Here is a 19,406-nt window from a genome sequence, read left to right on the forward strand (position 1 = left end):
TGCACCAGTAATGGTAGTCACCAGGTACAGTGTGGTCCAGCCAGCTAGTATAGTGCACCAGTAATGGTAGTCACCAGGTACAGTGTGGTCCAGCCAGCTAGTATAGTGCACCAGTAAGGGGAACCACCACCACTAACATGTTGGTGTGCTGGCAGGTGTGGGCAAGATGGTGGCCCGGTGCCCCATTGAGTGGCAGCAGCGAGGCGGCATTGACCAGTGTTACCTCATCCACAACAGAGGTCACTCCAGGTCGTTCACAGACGCCAGGTCGTACTGCAGAGCCCACGGTGGCGACCTGGCCATTGTCGGCAGCGCCGATATGCGTGTCAGTACCCACTACTTCTTCCGTTTATTTCATTTATCCTATAAATTGTGCAAGTGTATATATATCTACGTGATCCTTACCAAATGAGTCGCTGCATTTGGGGTTGCATACATACCTCAAGGTAGGTCTGTGTCACAGGACTGGCTGGTGGGCGCCGTGGCGGAGACTGGAGACGTCGGCCTGGACGCCTACATGTGGGTCGGCGCTCAACTGGTCGACGACACCTGGAAATGGATCGAAATTGGAATTGATGTCGACACTTCCGTGACGTGAGTGGACATGAGCTTGCACCTCTTTTGTTTCATATTAATGTGATCAATATGGGATGTAGTGCTCTATATCTTGTACAAATAAACGGCGTGAAAACATGTTTGGTGTGGACAGGGCGTTTGAGGACACGGGCGAGGGGAACTGCGCTGCTTTCACCCTGAACGGCAAACTGATCAAGCAGGACTGCTCACAACAGCTCAAGTTCATCTGCCACCGAAACATCAGTGAGTGTGCTTGGCTCTGTCTTGGTGTGGACGGTAGAGCGACGGTCTCGCTTCATGCAAGTCGGCGTTCAATCCCAGACCGTCCAAGTGGTGACCCCATCCAAGTGCCATATAGCCGTAATGGCTTGGCGCTTTCCCCTGATATTTCCCGCCATCGAACTTGAACTCTCTATGCATCACAAGGTGTTGAGCTCTAGTCTGGCAACACTGATGGTGCCATATACCACCGTGAGTGTTCATAGTTAACAGTACACACACACACACACACACACACACATATATATATATATATATATATATATATATATATATATATATATATATATATATATGTCGTACCTAATAGCCAGAACGCACTTCTCAGCCTACTATTCAAGGCCCGATTTGCCTAATAGGCCAAGTTTTCATGAATTAATGTTTTTTCGTCTACCTAACCTACCTAACCTAACCTAACCTAGCTTTTTTTGGCTACCTAACCTAACCTTACCTATAAATATAGGTTAGGTTAGGTTAGGTAGGGTTGGTTAGGTTCGGTCATATATCTACGTTAATTTTAACTCCAATAAAAAAAAATTGACCTCATACATAGAGAAAAGGGCAGCTTTATCATTTCATAAGAAAAAAATTATAGTAAATATATTAATTCAGGAAAACTTGGCTTATTAGGCAAATCGGGCCTTGAATAGTAGGCTGAGAAGTGAGTTCTGGCTACTAGGTACGACATATATATATATATATATATATATATATATAATATATATATATATATATATATATATATATATATATATATATATATATATATATATATATATATATATGGCACAACTCTCCTAAACACGAGAGTGAAGTATACAACTTTAGAACACTTTCCCACCAGGAGACTCGAACCCTAGCCAGCACAGAAGCCTTCCAGCAACTGGCATAACAGGTACGCCTTAACCCTCTCCACCACCTGCTCAGACCCTTAAAAGAGATGGTAATTTCGGAGTATTTAAATACCCCAAAGATCAACACCTCCCAAGAGCACCAGAGCAAGTGAGGGGTCATTTATACGTTAATTTCATCAAGTCCCTGTTAATATGGGAAGACACAGTGTCTCTGCTTAAGGCACAACTCTCCTAAACACGAGAGTGAAGTATACAACTTTAGAACACTTTCCCACCAGGAGACTCGAACCCTAGCCAGCACAGAAGCCTTCCAGCAACTGGCATAACAGGTACGCCTTAACCCTCTCCACCACCTGCTCAGACCCTTAAAAGAGATGGTAATTTCGGAGTATTTAAATACCCCAAAGATCAACACCTATTATATTAACACCATATACCATATTAACACCAACACCATATTAACAGGGACTTGATGAAATTAACGTATTAATGACCCCTCACTTGCTCTGGTGCTCTTGGGAGGTGTTGATCTTTGGGGTATTTAAATACTCCGAAATTACCATCTCTTTTAAGGGTCTGAGCAGGTGGTGGAGAGGGTTAAGGCGTACCTGTTATGCCAGTTGCTGGAAGGCTTCTGTGCTGGCTAGGGTTCGAGTCTCCTGGTGGGAAAGTGTTCTAAAGTTGTATACTTCACTCTCGTGTTTAGGAGAGTTGTGCCTTAAGCAGAGACACTGTGTCTTCCCATATTAACAGGGACTTGATGAAATTAACGTATAAATGACCCCTCACTTGCTCTGGTGCTCTTGGGAGGTGTTGATCTTTGGGGTATTTAAATACTCCGAAATTACCATCTCTTTTAAGGGTCTGAGCAGGTGGTGGAGAGGGTTAAGGCGTACCTGTTATGCCAGTTGCTGGAAGGCTTCTGTGCTGGCTAGGGTTCGAGTCTCCTGGTGGGAAAGTGTTCTAAAGTTGTATACTTCACTCTCGTGTTTAGGAGAGTTGTGCCTTAAGCAGAGACACTGTGTCTTCCCATATTAACAGGGACTTGATGAAATTAACGTATAAATGACCCCTCACTTGCTCTGGTGCTCTTGGGAGGTGTTGATCTTTGGGGTATTTAAATACTCCGAAATTACCATCTCTTTTAAGGGTCTGAGCAGGTGGTGGAGAGGGTTAAGGCGTACCTGTTATGCCAGTTGCTGGAAGGCTTCTGTGTTGGCTAGGGTTCGAGTCTCCTGGTGGGAAAGTGTTCTAAAGTTGTATACTTCACTCTCGTGTTTAGGAGAGTTGTGCCTTAAGCAGAGACACTGTGTCTTCCCATATTAACAGGGACTTGATGAAATTAACGTATAAATGACCCCTCACTTGCTCTGTTGCTCTTGGGAGGTGTTGATCTTTGGGGTATTTAAATACTCCGAAATTACCATCTCTTTTAAGGGTCTGAGCAGGTGGTGGAGAGGGTTAAGGCGTACCTGTTATGCCAGTTGCTGGAAGGCTTCTGTGCTGGCTAGGGTTCGAGTCTCCTGGTGGGAAAGTGTTCTAAAGTTGTATATATATATATATATATATATATATATATATTTTATTAAATATGACCGAAAAAGTAAGATTAATAATTCTAACACGAATTTTCTCAATCTTTCGTACATTATGCTTCACTGTTGGAGGTAAATCAAAAATCACTTCTCCAAAATTCATTTTTATTTCTAGTCTGACGCGACACGGGCGCGTTTCGTAAAACTTATTACATTTTCAAAGACTTCACATATACACAACTGATTAGAACTTGCGTTTCCCTGATTTTATATCTACATTTGAGTGAGGTGGGAAGGGTGATGTGGCATTACATTTGAGTAAGGTGGGAAGGATGATGTGGCATTAGAGGATATTAATAGGGTATTAAAAGTATCAACACAAGACAGAACACGAAACAATGGATATTGAATAGAAGTGTTTGTAGAAAGCCTATTGGTCCATATTTCTTGATGCTTCTATATTGGAGCGGAGTCTTGAGGTGGGTAGAATATAGTTGTGCAATAATTGGCTGTTGATTGCTGGTGTTGACTTCTTGATGTGTAGTGCCTCGCAAACGTCGAGCCGCCTGCTATCGCTGTATCTATCGATGATTTCTGTGTTGTTTACTAGGATTTCTCTGGCGATGGTTTGGTTATGGGAAGAGATTATATGTTCCTTAATGGAGCCCTGTTGTTTATGCATCGTTAAACGCCTAGAAAGAGATGTTGTTGTCTTGCCTATATACTGGGTTTTTTGGAGCTTACAGTCCCCAAGTGGGCATTTGAAGGCATAGACGACGTTAGTCTCTTTTAAAGCGTTCTGTTTCGTGTCTGGAGAGTTTCTCATGAGTAGGCTGGCCGTTTTTCTGGTTTTATAGTAAATCGTCAGTTGTATCCTCTGATTTTTGTCTGTAGGGATAACGTTTCTATTAACAATATCTTTCAGGACCCTTTCCTCTGTTTTATGAGCTGTGGAAAAGAAGTTCCTGTAAAATAGTCTAATAGGGGGTATAGGTGTTGTGTTAGTTGTCTCTTCGGAGGTTGCATGGCTTTTCACTTTCCTTCTTATGATGTCTTCGATGAAACCATTGGAGAAGCCGTTATTGACTAGAACCTGCCTTACCCTACAGAGTTCTTCGTCGACTTGCTTCCATTCTGAGCTGTGGCTGAGAGCACGGTCGACGTATGCGTTAACAACACTCCTCTTGTACCTGTCAGGGCAGTCGCTGTTGGCATTTAGGCACATTCCTATGTTTGTTTCCTTTGTGTAGACTGCAGTGTGGAAACCTCCGCCCTTTTCCATGACTGTTACATCTAGAAAAGGCAGCTTCCCATCCTTTTCCGTCTCGTAAGTGAAACGCAGCACGGAACTCTGCTCAAATGCCTCCTTCAGCTCCTGCAGATGTCTGACATCAGGTACCTGTGTAAAAATGTCGTCAACATACCTGCAGTATATGGCCGGTTTCAAGTTCATGTCGACTAAGACTTTTTGCTCGATGGTACCCATGTAGAAGTTTGCAAACAGGACACCTAGGGGAGAACCCATAGCGACCCCATCTACTTGCTTATACATGTGCCCATCCGGGCTCAAGAAGGGTGCCTCTTTAGTACAAGCTTGGAGTAGTTTCCTCAGAATACTTTCTGGCATGTCAAGAGGAGTACAGGCTGGATCACGATACACTCTGTCGGCTATCATTCCGATTGTCTCGTCCACAGGTACGTTGGTGAACAGCGATTCTACGTCCAACGAGGCTCTTATCCCTGTGGCCCGTGCGCCCCGCAGTAAGTCCACAAATTCCTTTGGAGACTTCAGGCTGAAGGCGCAAGGAACATAAGGAGTCAGCAGGCCGTTGAGTCGCTTCGCCAATCTGTACGTGGGTGTGGGTATCTGGCTAATGATTGGCCGAAGTGGGTTTCCAGGCTTGTGCGTCTTGACATTTCCATACGCATATCCAGGTTTATATTCCCCAATGATCTTTGGCAGGTGGAGTCCGGATTTCTTGGCGTTCACAGTTTCGATCAGTTTGTTGACCTTTGCTTTTAATTCGGCTGTAGTGTCCTTCGTTACCCTTTGGAACTTAGTTTGGTCAGAGAGTATGATGTTCATTTTCGCCAGATATTCGTCTTTTTTAAGAATGACATATATTGGCGACTTGTCACCTCTCCTGACAACTATCTCCTTGTTCTCACGAAGGCTTTTAGCTGCCGCTCTAAGCTCGGGGGACAGTATGGTGCTTCTGTAGTTGCCTCGATTCTTTCCTCCTTCTGCAATAAGTTCTGCTTGTAAGGTATCTTTGGTAGTGACCTTCTTAGGTCACTACCAAAGATACCTTACTTTGATATAAGAAGGTCACTACCAAAGATAGTTTACAAGCAGAACTTATTGCAGAAGGAGGAAAGAATCGAGGCAACTACAGAAGCACCATACTGTCCCCCGAGCTTAGAGCGGCAGCTAAAAGCCTTCGTGAGAACAAGGAGATAGTTGTCAGGAGAGGTGACAAGTCGCCAATATATGTCATTCTTAAAAAAGACGAATATCTGGCGAAAATGAACATCATACTCTCTGACCAAACTAAGTTCCAAAGGGTAACGAAGGACACTACAGCCGAATTAAAAGCAAAGGTCAACAAACTGATCGAAACTGTGAACGCCAAGAAATCCGGACTCCACCTGCCAAAGATCATTGGGGAATATAAACCTGGATATGCGTATGGAAATGTCAAGACGCACAAGCCTGGAAACCCACTTCGGCCAATCATTAGCCAGATACCCACACCCACGTACAGATTGGCGAAGCGACTCAACGGCCTGCTGACTCCTTATGTTCCTTGCGCCTTCAGCCTGAAGTCTCCAAAGGAATTTGTGGACTTACTGCGGGGCGCACGGGCCACAGGGATAAGAGCCTCGTTGGACGTAGAATCGCTGTTCACCAACGTACCTGTGGACGAGACAATCGGAATGATAGCCGACAGAGTGTATCGTGATCCAGCCTGTACTCCTCTTGACATGCCAGAAAGTATTCTGAGGAAACTACTCCAAGCTTGTACTAAAGAGGCACCCTTCTTGAGCCCGGATGGGCACATGTATAAGCAAGTAGATGGGGTCGCTATGGGTTCTCCCCTAGGTGTCCTGTTTGCAAACTTCTACATGGGTACCATCGAGCAAAAAGTCTTAGTCGACATGAACTTGAAACCGGCCATATACTGCAGGTATGTTGACGACATTTTTACACAGGTACCTGATGTCAGACATCTGCAGGAGCTGAAGGAGGCATTTGAGCAGAGTTCCGTGCTGCGTTTCACTTACGAGACGGAAAAGGATGGGAAGCTGCCTTTTCTAGATGTAACAGTCATGGAAAAGGGCGGAGGTTTCCACACTGCAGTCTACACAAAGGAAACAAACATAGGAATGTGCCTAAATGCCAACAGCGACTGCCCTGACAGGTACAAGAGGAGTGTTGTTAACGCATACGTCGACCGTGCTCTCAGCCACAGCTCAGAATGGAAGCAAGTCGACGAAGAACTCTGTAGGGTAAGGCAGGTTCTAGTCAATAACGGCTTCTCCAATGGTTTCATCGAAGACATCATAAGAAGGAAAGTGAAAAGCCATGCAACCTCCGAAGAGACAACTAACACAACACCTATACCCCCTATTAGACTATTTTACAGGAACTTCTTTTCCACAGCTCATAAAACAGAGGAAAGGGTCCTGAAAGATATTGTTAATAGAAACGTTATCCCTACAGACAAAAATCAGAGGATACAACTGACGATTTACTATAAAACCAGAAAAACGGCCAGCCTACTCATGAGAAACTCTCCAGACACGAAACAGAACGCTTTAAAAGAGACTAACGTCGTCTATGCCTTCAAATGCCCACTTGGGGACTGTAAGCTCCAAAAAACCCAGTATATAGGCAAGACAACAACATCTCTTTCTAGGCGTTTAACGATGCATAAACAACAGGGCTCCATTAAGGAACATATAATCTCTTCCCATAACCAAACCATCGCCAGAGAAATCCTAGTAAACAACACAGAAATCATCGATAGATACAGCGATAGCAGGCGGCTCGACGTTTGCGAGGCACTACACATCAAGAAGTCAACACCAGCAATCAACAGCCAATTATTGCACAACTATATTCTACCCACCTCAAGACTCCGCTCCAATATAGAAGCATCAAGAAATATGGACCAATAGGCTTTCTACAAACACTTCTATTCAATATCCATTGTTTCGTGTTCTGTCTTGTGTTGATACTTTTAATACCCTATTAATATCCTCTAATGCCACATCATCCTTCCCACCTTACTCAAATGTAATGCCACATCACCCTTCCCACCTCACTCAAATGTAGATATAAAATCAGGGAAACGCAAGTTCTAATCAGTTGTGTATATGTGAAGTCTTTGAAAATGTAATAAGTTTTACGAAACGCGCCCGTGTCGCGTCAGACTAGAAATAAAAATGAATTTTGGAGAAGTGATTTTTGATTTACCTCCAACAGTGAAGCATAATGTACGAAAGATTGAGAAAATTCGTGTTAGAATTATTAATCTTACTTTTTCGGTCATATTTAATAAAATATGTCTACAGGAAAGACTGCTACCAAAATATACTAATATATATATATATATATATATATATATATATATATATATATATATATATATATATATATATATATATATATATATATATGTCGTACCTAGTAGCCAGAACGCACTTCTCGGCCTATTATGCAAGGCCCGATTTGCCTAATAAGCTAAGTTTTCCTGAATTAATATATTTTATCTAATTTTTGTCTTATGAAATGATAAAGCTACCCATTTCATTATGTATGAGGTCAATTTTTTTTTTATTGGAATTAAAATTAACGTAGATATATGACCGAACCTAACCAACCCTACTTAACCTAACCTAACCTATCTTTATAGGTTAGGTTTGGTTAGGTAGCCGAAAAAGTTAGGTTAGGTTAGATTAGGTAGGTTAGGTAGTCGAAAAACAATTAATTCATGAAAACTTGGCTTATTAGGCAAATCGGGCCTTGCATACTAGGCATAGAAGTGCGTTCTGGCTACTAGGTACGACATATATATATATATATATATATATATATATATATATATATATATATATATATATATATATATATATATATATATATATATATATATATAATATATATAAATATATATATATTATTAAATATGACCGAAAAAGTATGATTAATAATTCTAACACGAATTTTCTCAATCTTTCGTACATTACTTTTCACTGTTGGAGGTAATTCAAAAATCAATTCTCCAAAATTCATTTTTATTTGTATTTATATATATATATATATATATATATATATATATATATATATATATATATATATATATATATATATATATATATATATATATATATATATATATATAGATAGATAGATAGATACAATCAGTGATGTGGCGGGAGGTCCGAGATGTGAGAGATTCTCACTCATGTATTGTATTCGTTTTGTTGTATAAGGAAACAATTTTGTATTGTATTACTTATACTCCAGAGTGTCCTCTACATTACCTGTGTCATGGGGGTACAATACAGCATATTGTAGTTAAGATGTTGGTAAGGACACTACAGCAGCATGTTGAGAGGTCCCTGTGAGTAATAATTGTCTGGCCCTTCCCACAGCTATCCCGCCACCTTGCGACTACGATGACGGCTGGGACGAGATGGACAACTATTGTTACAAGGTGAGAGAGAGAGAGAGAGAGAAAGAGAGAGAGAGAGAGAGAGAGAGAGAGAGAGAGAGAGAGAGAGAGAGAGAGAGAGAGAGAGAGAGAGTAATAACTGGCGCTCTACAGGCCACTAATGTACTCATCTGGTTTAAACATTCTGAAGTGATCCGTCTTACCTCTCTATAAATCACTCATCTCTGTTGTATGCACCTCTCTGCTGCTCTATAATGCATTTATCTGTTATGTGAACCACTCTGCTGCTCTTTAATGCATGTATCTCTTATATGCACCACCATGCTGCTCCATAATGCATTTATCTGTTATATGCACTTGTCGTCTGCTCCATCACTTATTCAGAGTACTTGTCAAGGCAGAAATCGGAGTACGTAGACTCGTGGCACGACGGCCTGATTGAGTGCAAGATAGAGGGCGGCTCCCTGCTGAGCATCGTGACGCTGACAGAGCAGCAGATGGCCACAGACCTGGCAGCGGACCTTCACGACAACGTCTGGATTGGTCTGACGGAGGAGGTAGGCTGCTCAACCAGGGGTTTTATCCCCCCTACTCTTGTTGATGATAATGATGATCGTGCGGTTAATGGTTCCGATGCTACTGCTGCCTCCAGTCTTCCTCCTCTGTAAACTTCAACTCTTCTCATCAAGAAGCATAAATTATTGTTTCCTTTTATAATAGTATATTCATTTTAGGCAAGACTAATCGAGCCAACTAGTAGCTGGTTCCCTCCGAAGTTGCCCCCACTTGAGTGGGTTCACTTGAAAGGAAATGTGCCTAACCATTTCTGTTCTGCTCGAGAATCATTCTCGGGATCCCCGAATGTGAGTCGATATCGCAGCCAAAATTTTATATAGAAAAATTATATACATTTTCTTAATTTAATGTAATTATTTAAACAATGTACACAACGTCTATAGTTATTGTCCATAGATCTTGTCAACATTTATGCATTTGTCTGGCACTAACTATGGCACATGTTTAATACATCATATATTATTGAGCCATTAATTTGGGATACAATTTATAATTATGATTCTTCTTATTCAGTAATAAATATTATTATATATGGATTGCAATTCCGTGGACTGTAGAGGGGGAATATCCGGTATAATCTAGCATCAAGCCGGTGATATCCTATATGAACCGAACACACACTTGAGCGGTACACTAGGGGAAAGAGAAGTTATAGCCCCGCTTCTCTGCCAGGTAAGTCCTCTACGGGCTCGCCATAGCCCGTGCTACTTGGAACTTTTTGTTCTGAGAATCTGAATCTAAAACAACAACACTTGTAAAGCACAACAGGGTGGGACATCTTACCATGAAGTGGTCCAGTGGGCTAAGGCATGCTTCTAGGAGCACACAGGACGCAGGTTCGAATCCTCATCCTGCTGCATTGATTGTCATAAACTTTTAACAAAATAATTAATTTTCTATAATATTGGTTTGTTTCCAGTTTATGTTTTACACTGTCTCCCAAAATAGTTAAAATTGGAATGATGTATATTTTGATGTGTGATTGATCTAATTGGCTATATTACAGAGGTAGGTCTTAATATGGAAATCCATAGTTACATTCCTGGCAATGGGACCTCAGTTAGGCTTGTTAAAGCAGCGGACGACCCGCATTTTCAAGATGGATTCATCAAATTAACATTTTGTATTAAAAATAAATTTTCATGATATAAATTAAAACTGTTATATATTAAAGTTCTGGGTATAATTAGGTGTAGGTTAGGTTAGGTGTTTAGGTTCTGTTGGTAATTATTTGCATTTGAAGTATGTGGGTGAAACATTTACGGAATTGCGATTCGAACGGAGGTCGTCAACGAAGCACTGTTTGAGAAATGTTTGAACGTCATCAGCTGTGAGCAGCCTGTAATCGTATACAAAGATCCAAGTTCGTTAATCCAGCCTCCATACCCCCTGTTTATGAATGAAAAGCTCTTTACACACGACTCACAACTGATGACGTGTGAACACTTGCAAAGCAAGTGCTTTGTTCACGCCCGCTGTTTGAACCACTATTCTATAAATGCTCCACCCATGAACTTCAAATACAAATAAGCACCAACAGAACCTAAACACCTAACCTAACCAAACCTATGCCTAACTATACATAGAATTTGTATGTATAAAAATATTAATTTATATATGAGAACAACAAAATTTTTGATACACAATATGTTAAAATTGAGGAATGCATCTGAGGAGGACAACCGCTGCTTTAACTAGCCTAGTGTGAGGATGGGTTGCTGTGAGTAGTGAAGCCTGTACTCATAAACAAAGACCAAAGTCTATACACCCGCCAAACCCGCTGTTTATGAATGTTAAACGGTTTACACACGACTCACAGTTGATGACGTTTGAACACTTCTAGAACAAGTTTTTCGCTGACAACTTTTGTTCGAAGCACAATGCTGTAAATGCTTCACCCACATACTACAAATACAAATAACAGCCAACAAAATCTAGCCTAACCATTGCCTAAATATGCACAGTATGCAAATATAAAATTATATTAATTTATATTTGTGGAAATTTTTTATTTTGAATGAAAAGCATTTTAAAATCTATGAATGCATCTTTGGGGTCGTTTGCTGGATGGAATGGACTTGGTCTGAGAACAGGTTGGCACCTACAGTAAACCCGTCCTCACACTAGGCTGGTTAAAGCAGTGGCTGTCCTCCCCAGACGCATTCATCAATGTTAACTTAACATACTGTGTATTAAAAAATTGGTTTGTTCTCCTATATAAATTAATAGTGTAAGGCAAGAACCACAGCTTCCCCTAATACAGTACAACCAAAAGTCAAACTGTCATTAATCAGTTTACCCACATCCTCTGAAATACAGGATGAAAGTTGGGGTAACTTCTGGAGCAAATTTGTGGACTCGATGGATTCTAAACACACTATCCCTAAAAGCACCAAATTTACATACTTATAGGGTCTACTTAAGGAAGAAGCTGAAAAGATGGTAGTAGATTTAACCCTAAACAGTGACGGCTATGATCCCTCAGTCCAGCTCCTTAAGGATAATTATGTTGACACAGAGAAAGCTGTTTCAATCTTAGTCCAAAAATTGTTGGACTTATCATCCATAGATGGATCCTCTGACTCACTCCAATCCTTTAGATTGAGGCTTGAGTCATTACTCAAGGCACTCAGCCTTAAGATTGATCTAAATAGTGTGGATTAGTTAACTAAAATTAACCTTAGGCCACCAGGGACGATGGCAGCCCAAACACCAGGGAATGAAGTGTTTGGCAGCCCTAAATATTGGACTCCGACCCATGCTTCTCACCCTCTTCCCCCCCCCTCCCCCTGGAATTATGTCGGAAATTCCTACTCTAACGTACTATCATTACTAACCGCCGTAACATGTTAATTTACATTAGTCATAAAAAGATAATAGAGAATGGGAAAGGCCGCTACAATCAGATTTCGTCACAAAATTCAGCTAACTAATGTTCCACTAAACATCTTCCAGTCTCAGAACTGGCAACACAATAAACAAATTATTGCTATTAATTATATATTCAATAATAAACAGTAGTCAAATATACTAAATAAGCCACTTCTCTTGAAACAAAATGAACCGTTTCTGTATGTGTCAAGAGTTTAGGGAGAACGAGGGCAGCATAGTAAACAAAGGCTGCCCATGAGAGTGCACTGCTGGGAAGTTGAGACGTCACCAGGTTGTTGAGCCAATATTGAGCTACTACGTGACCACTATCTCCACCAGCAAATCCCAAAGGGCAACGTGACTCACATTAGTCACTAATTGTTGCAAAAATTATTGGAGGTACCAGTTCGGTTTTTTTTTTTAGCTCAGATTTATTGGATTTTATTTATTCTGTGTCTAGGATAGATCTTTAGAACGCATGTAAACAACAACCACAAAGTTAAGCCAGGTTTCACAAATTACACAACATTTCCCTGCTATATTATACATTTGTGGATACAGTTTACTACACTGTAGTTAGTCTACAGGTGTGGTTCAAGGGAGGAAAAATAATCATAGCGAGTTAGCATCTACGTCGACCTGTACAGACGCCATACTTGCTCGAACACGAGACAACATGGCTCACGTGACCAGGACGTGTGCATGGCTGGGTAACCCAGCCACAACTTCCTTAACAGCTAAGCTGTGTCCCGTATTACACTAATACCAGTAGTAGTATTAGAACTAACATTAATAATTCATAAGTTTATTACCACTATCAAGTACTTGATTATTAAGCTACGGACATGAACCCCCCCAAATATGTGATCAGGTAAACACCTGGCAGGATAATCACAGAGTATACAGTCCACTTTGAATTAATAATTATAAATTGAAGTAATTTCAATAAATTAATAATTTAATATATAAATAAATAAACAAACAAAATCCTGATGGGGAAAATACCCCACAGCATTTATAGAATTGTGGTTCGAACATAAGACGTGAGCGAAGCACTTGTTCTGGAAGTGTTCGGACGTCATCAGTTGTGAGTCGTGTGTAAACAGCTTTTCATTCATAAACAGGGAGTTTGGCGGCTGGATTAACAAGCTTGAATCTTTGCATGTGAGGCCCTGCTGCTCCAATGAAAAGTGTAACTCATTCATAAATACCAAGTTTGGCACCTGGATTAATGAGCATTTGACCTTTGATGAGGACGGCCGCTGACTTAAACAGCCTAGTGTGGGTCGGGTTGGTTGACGAGGATTGGTTGGTTTCCCAGGACCACTTTGTTGTTCCTGAACTACTTGCATGAACTGTGTATTCACCTAGTTGTGCTTGCGGGGGTTGAGTGGACTTTGATTGTATAATTATAATATCTACACATGGGAATTTTCAATTAGACACAACAATAATTGCAAAATACGTTTCATGTGCCATGAACGAGCACACTGAATTCCGCACACAACGAGTGGACGTCGTTGTGTGTTGCACAATTTTTTTTTTTTAATTAATGTTGTTTCTAATTGAAAATCCTCATGTAGAGATATTTAATCCAATCTGTACTTATCATTGGTGTTAACTATTGCATGTATTCATTTTCCTGGGATTGTATTTCATTAAAGAAGTCAACATAAGATGTAGGAGGTGTAAAGTGGTGACGTAGTTCACTACATCACACACTCTGGCAACACCCTACAGTGTAGGACGCGTCTGTTTCACACAAACTGTTTCTCCTTGTTTCCCAGGATCATCCGGGGCAGTTTACCTGGGTGGACGGCGAGGTCACCAACTACACTAACTGGGAGGACGGGCAGCCTGACCTGTGAGTAATGCCTAGGTGCCACCTCGACTGTGTGTAGTGCAATAACAGGCCAACCGGTTATCAATCGGCTGGCCAATCATATTCCAAGGAAAAACAAGTAGATTATGACCTTACTGTAGATGAGCTATGGCAAGTTTAAGTATGACTTTAGATAAGCTGTGTCAAGTTAGAGTTTGCTGAGGATGAGTCACAATAACGTTACTGAAGATATGATGACCAAACCACACACGAGATGATGAAGAGATGACGATGTTTCGGTCCGTCCTGGACCATTATCAGGCCGTGTCAAATTATCAAGTCTCAATCAACAAGATAATGGTCCAGGATGGACCGAAACGTCGTCGTCTCTTCATCTTCTGGTGTGTGGTTTAGTCATGAAGGTAGATTATGACTTAAGATAAGCTGCGGGAAGTTCGAGTATGACTTAAGATAAGCTGCGGGAAGTTCGAGTATGACTTAAGATAAGCTGCGGGAAGTTCGAGTATGACTTAAGATAAGCTGCGGGAAGTTCGAGTATGACTTAAGATAAGGTGCGGGAAGTTCGAGTATGACTTAAGATAAGCTGCGGGAAGTTCGAGTATGACTTAAGATAAGCTGCGGGAAGTTCGAGTATGACTTTAGATAAGCTTGCGGGAAGTTCGAGTATGACTTTAGATAAGCTGCGGGAAGTAAGATGTCTAAGACTACTTACAAGAAACAGGCATCATCTACTCATTTACCCACCACTGTAAAAAAAAAAGGTGAGGGTAGAACGTTTCACTCAGTGTGTAGATTAAGGGGCCCTGTGACCAACTTATAAACCTTCCTCAAACACTCAAATTTTGTGTGCATAATCTACATGTTAAAGGTTCCAACTTTTCCTAATGGATCAACATCATAATGAGAACAGAATACTATATATATATATATATATATATATATATATATATATATATATATATATATATATATATATATATATATATATATATATATATATATATATATATATATATATATATGTATATATATATATAAACATATAATAAATAAAAAAATGACAATATAAAATTACCCAAATTTATTAAAATGTTACTAATTTTTATTTTTCATTGTGGGCTCAGAATGCCATATAACCTAAATTTTCTATTTGAGAAATTTAGTTTGAGAGTACAGTTTACTGCAAAAAAAAAATAAATGTGGCCTTCGAAATACTGTATGTGCAAAATTTAGATGCAAAAATGTATACCTCTCAAAGTTATGGGTTTATGAATAAAGGCTCAAATAGAAACCCTAGAACTAAGAACTTTGCACATAATATGTAAAAATGGTGATAATTGCTCAGAAAATGAATTTTTTACTCAGTTTCAAAGTTGAAAATCCTTTTCATACAGAAAAATGAAGGTAAACTTCTTGACAATAGATATATAGTTTGAATTGTTGTCATATCTTGTAAATTTTTGTAAATATTGCTTGGCATTCGTATTCGAATATGTGAAAGATGTAGGTCAATATGTTTTGAAATGAAGTAAAAAAAAAATACCCCACCCCATAAACAGACAAAATATAGGGATAATTGTAATGATTTAGGGGATCTAATATGAAGTCATAATATAAATGATAAAGCCCTGATCAGGTCCCTAATCATCAAAACAACCTAAGGATACAAACAAAATAGAGTTTGAAATCTGCGAAAAAATCAGCATAAAATAAAACTGTAGTCCTTAGCCCTGACAGCTGTGACCGATTTATAAGAACATAAGAACAAAGGTAACTGCAGAAGGCCTATTGGCCCATACGAGGCAGCTCCTATTTATAACCACCCAATCCCACTCATATACATGTCCAACCCACTCTTGAAACAATGGAGGGACCCCACCTCCACTACGTTTTGCGGCACTTGGTTCCACAAATCAACAACTCTGTTACGAACCAGTATTTTCCCAAGTCTTTCCTAAATCTAAACTAATCCAATTTATACCCCATTGTTTTGTGTTGTCTTGCGTTGATACTTTTAATACCCTATTAATATCTCCTTTGTTATGTCCATTCATCCACTTGTTAACCTCTATCATGTCATTCCTAACTCTTCGCCTTTCCAGTGAATGCAATTTAAGCTTTGCTAATCTTTCTTTATATGAAAGATTTCTAATTTGGGGAATTAACTTTGTCGTCCTACGCTGGACATGTTCAAGTGAATTTATATCCATTATTTAGTATGCCGACCAAAACTGAACTGCATAATCTAAATGGGGCCTAACTAGAGCAAGATATAACTGAAGAACAACACCCGGTGTCTTGTTACTAACACTTCGATTAATAAATCCCAGTGTCCTATTTGCCTTATTACGAACATTCAGGCATTGATCCTTTGGTTTTAAATTCTTACTAATCATAACTCCCAGATCCCTTTCGCAATCCGACTTCGCAATCTCAACACCATCAAGCTCGTATCTTGTAACTTTATCATCATTACCTAGCCTCATTTATCAGCTTTAAACTGCATTTGCCAATCTTTTCACCATTTCAAAACCCTATTTAAGATAATAAGAACAAAGGTAACTGCAGAAGGCAGTTATTTGTTGACAAATTTCATTCCAGTTTAACATAGTCAGTGACTGGTATGCATTCTCCATGATGTAGAAGTTACAATAAAATCAGATAATAAACAAAGGAGAAATAAATAAATAATAAATTTCACCCCCCGAAAAAAAAAAATTTAATGTCCCCCAAAATTTTGTTTTTGGGACATTAGTGAAAGTAACATAATAACATTCAGCAATTTATTTATGTGATATATAACAAAATAAAGCATATTCATTATAATTTGTGTTATTATGTATTACTCATCGGTGCTATAAAGGCACCAGCTGCATATACATTCTGAGGACCCTCCTTACTACTACTATTCTTCTTTGTTTATCGGACAGGTGCTTGCATCTCCTTGTTACTGCATCATCCCTCAGTCCCAGTTAATAAGAGCTGTTCTCCTGATCAACAAAATGTTCTTTTTAAAAACTTGTCTAAAATCCATTTCTGAACATATTGGGAGGAAACTTTCACGACGCTGAAGACAATAAATTGGAGATTTGTTTAACAATTTTCACTATATTTCATACATGGACGAATATTTTTGAGCACCGGGCTCCTTAAGCTGGGAATACCGTGTATTGAAGTGTGGTATGGGCGGCAGGTCTCTGAATGGGTACGGTGCTGCGGCCGTGGACGCCTCGGACGCTGACGGTCGCTGGGTGGTGGAGAAAGTCACCGAGGAGTTCCACTTCATGTGCAAGAAAGCTCAAGGTAAGGTGTTTAAACTCTACATAAGCCGAAGCCTAACTATGAACACACAAGTTCTTTTATTTGTATGTGTTATACGATGACATAAATGAACATACAGTCCGTATAAACATGTTATCTGCTTTTATATCTTATTCTCATTTGGGCATAGCATTTGATAATGATTGATTACCATCAGAGTGCCGGCGGGCTGATGGGCTAAATAGCCTCGGCTACCATCAGTTTTTGTCCGGTCGTGATGGTCAAGTGGATTAAGGTGTCCTGTACATACCAGTTGCGTTGCTCCTAGCAGTATGGGTTCGAGCCACTTCTGGGGTGAGAGTTTTCAGCCATATATATATATATATATATATATATATATATATATATATATATATATATATATATATATATATATATATATATATATATATATATATATATATATATATATATATATATATATAACATATGTATGTGTATATATATATATATATATATTATTAAATATGACCGAAAAAGTAAGATTAATAATTCTAACACGAATTTTCTCAATCTTTCGTACATTTCGTTTCACTGTTGGAGGTAAATCAAAAATCAATTCTCCAAAATTCATTTTTATTTCTAGTCTGACGCAACACGAGCGCGTTTCGTAAAACTTATTACATTTTCAAAGACTTTAGTTCACAAATACACAACTGAATAGAACTTACGCATCTCCGATTTTATATCTACATTTGAGTGAGGTGGAAGGGGTGATGTGGCATTAACACAAGACAGAACAAGATGTGGTATTAATAGGGTATTAATTTCATCAACACAAGACAGAACAAGAGTATTAATAGGGTATTAATTTCATCAACACAAGACAGAACACGAAACAATGGATATTGAATAGAAGTGTTTGTAGAAAGCCTATTGGTCCATATTTCTTGATGCTTCTATATTGGAGCGAAGTCTTAGGTGGGTAGAATATAGTTGTGCAATAATTGGCTGTTGATTGCTGGTGTTGACTTCTTGATGTGTAGTGCCTCGCAAACGTCAAGCCGCCTGCTATCGCTGTATCTATCGATGATTTCTGTGTTGTTTACTTGGATTTCTCTGGCGATGGTTTGGTTGTGGGAAGAGATTATATGTTCCTTAATGGAGCCCTGTTGCTTATGCATCGTTAAACGCCTAGAAAGAGATGTTGTTGTCTTGCCTATATACTGGGTTTTTTGGAGCTTACAGTCCCCAAGAGGGCATTGGAAGGCATAGACGACGTTAATCTCTTTTAAAGCGTTCTGTTTTGTGTCTGGAGAGTTTCTCATGAGTAGGCTGGCCGTTTTTCTGGTTAATCTCGTAAGTGAAACCGTGCTGCGTTTCACTTACGAGATGGAAAAGGATGGGAAGCTGCCCTTTCTAGATGTAACAGTCATGGAAAAGGGCGGAGGTTTCCACACTGCAGTCTACACTAAGGAAACAAACATAGGAATGTGCCTAAATGCCAACAGCGACTGCCCAGATAGGTACAAGAGGAGTGTTGTTAACGCATATTTCGACCGTGCTCTCAGCCACAGCTCAGAATGGAAGCAAGTCGACGAAGAACTCTGTAGGGTAAGGCAGGTCCTAGTCAATAACGGCTTCTCCAATGGTTTCGTCGAAGACATCATAAGAAGGAAAGTGAAAAGCCATGCAACCTCTGAAGAGACAACTAACACAACACCTATACCCCCTATTAGACTATTTTACAGGAACTTCTTTTCCACAGCTCATAAAATGGAGGAAAGGGTCCTGAAAGATATTGTTAATAGAAACGTTATCCCTACAGACAAAAATCAGAAGATACAACTGACGATTTACTATAAAACCAGAAAAACGGCCAGCCTACTCACGAGAAACTCTCCAGACACAAAACAGAACGCTTTAAAAG

At 39.7% G+C, this 19,406-nt stretch overlaps 1 protein-coding gene across 1 annotated transcript in view; it reads left to right on the forward strand.

Moving 5' to 3' along the window:
* LOC123749292 (macrophage mannose receptor 1-like) overlaps nucleotides 1-19,406 on the forward strand; it is a 236,043-nt gene that overhangs the window by 73,384 nt on the left and 143,253 nt on the right. Inside the window, exons 2-8 of the mRNA XM_069311889.1 lie at nucleotides 156-325; nucleotides 464-594; nucleotides 710-819; nucleotides 8,906-8,967; nucleotides 9,327-9,482; nucleotides 14,160-14,236; nucleotides 17,409-17,518. Coding sequence (XP_069167990.1) covers nucleotides 156-325; nucleotides 464-594; nucleotides 710-819; nucleotides 8,906-8,967; nucleotides 9,327-9,482; nucleotides 14,160-14,236; nucleotides 17,409-17,518 — 816 coding nt within the window. The remainder of the gene's footprint in view (nucleotides 1-155; nucleotides 326-463; nucleotides 595-709; nucleotides 820-8,905; nucleotides 8,968-9,326; nucleotides 9,483-14,159; nucleotides 14,237-17,408; nucleotides 17,519-19,406) is intronic.

Source organism: Procambarus clarkii, chromosome 70 (assembly GCF_040958095.1).
Source record: "Procambarus clarkii isolate CNS0578487 chromosome 70, FALCON_Pclarkii_2.0, whole genome shotgun sequence".
Lineage (NCBI taxonomy): Eukaryota > Metazoa > Arthropoda > Malacostraca > Decapoda > Cambaridae > Procambarus > Procambarus clarkii.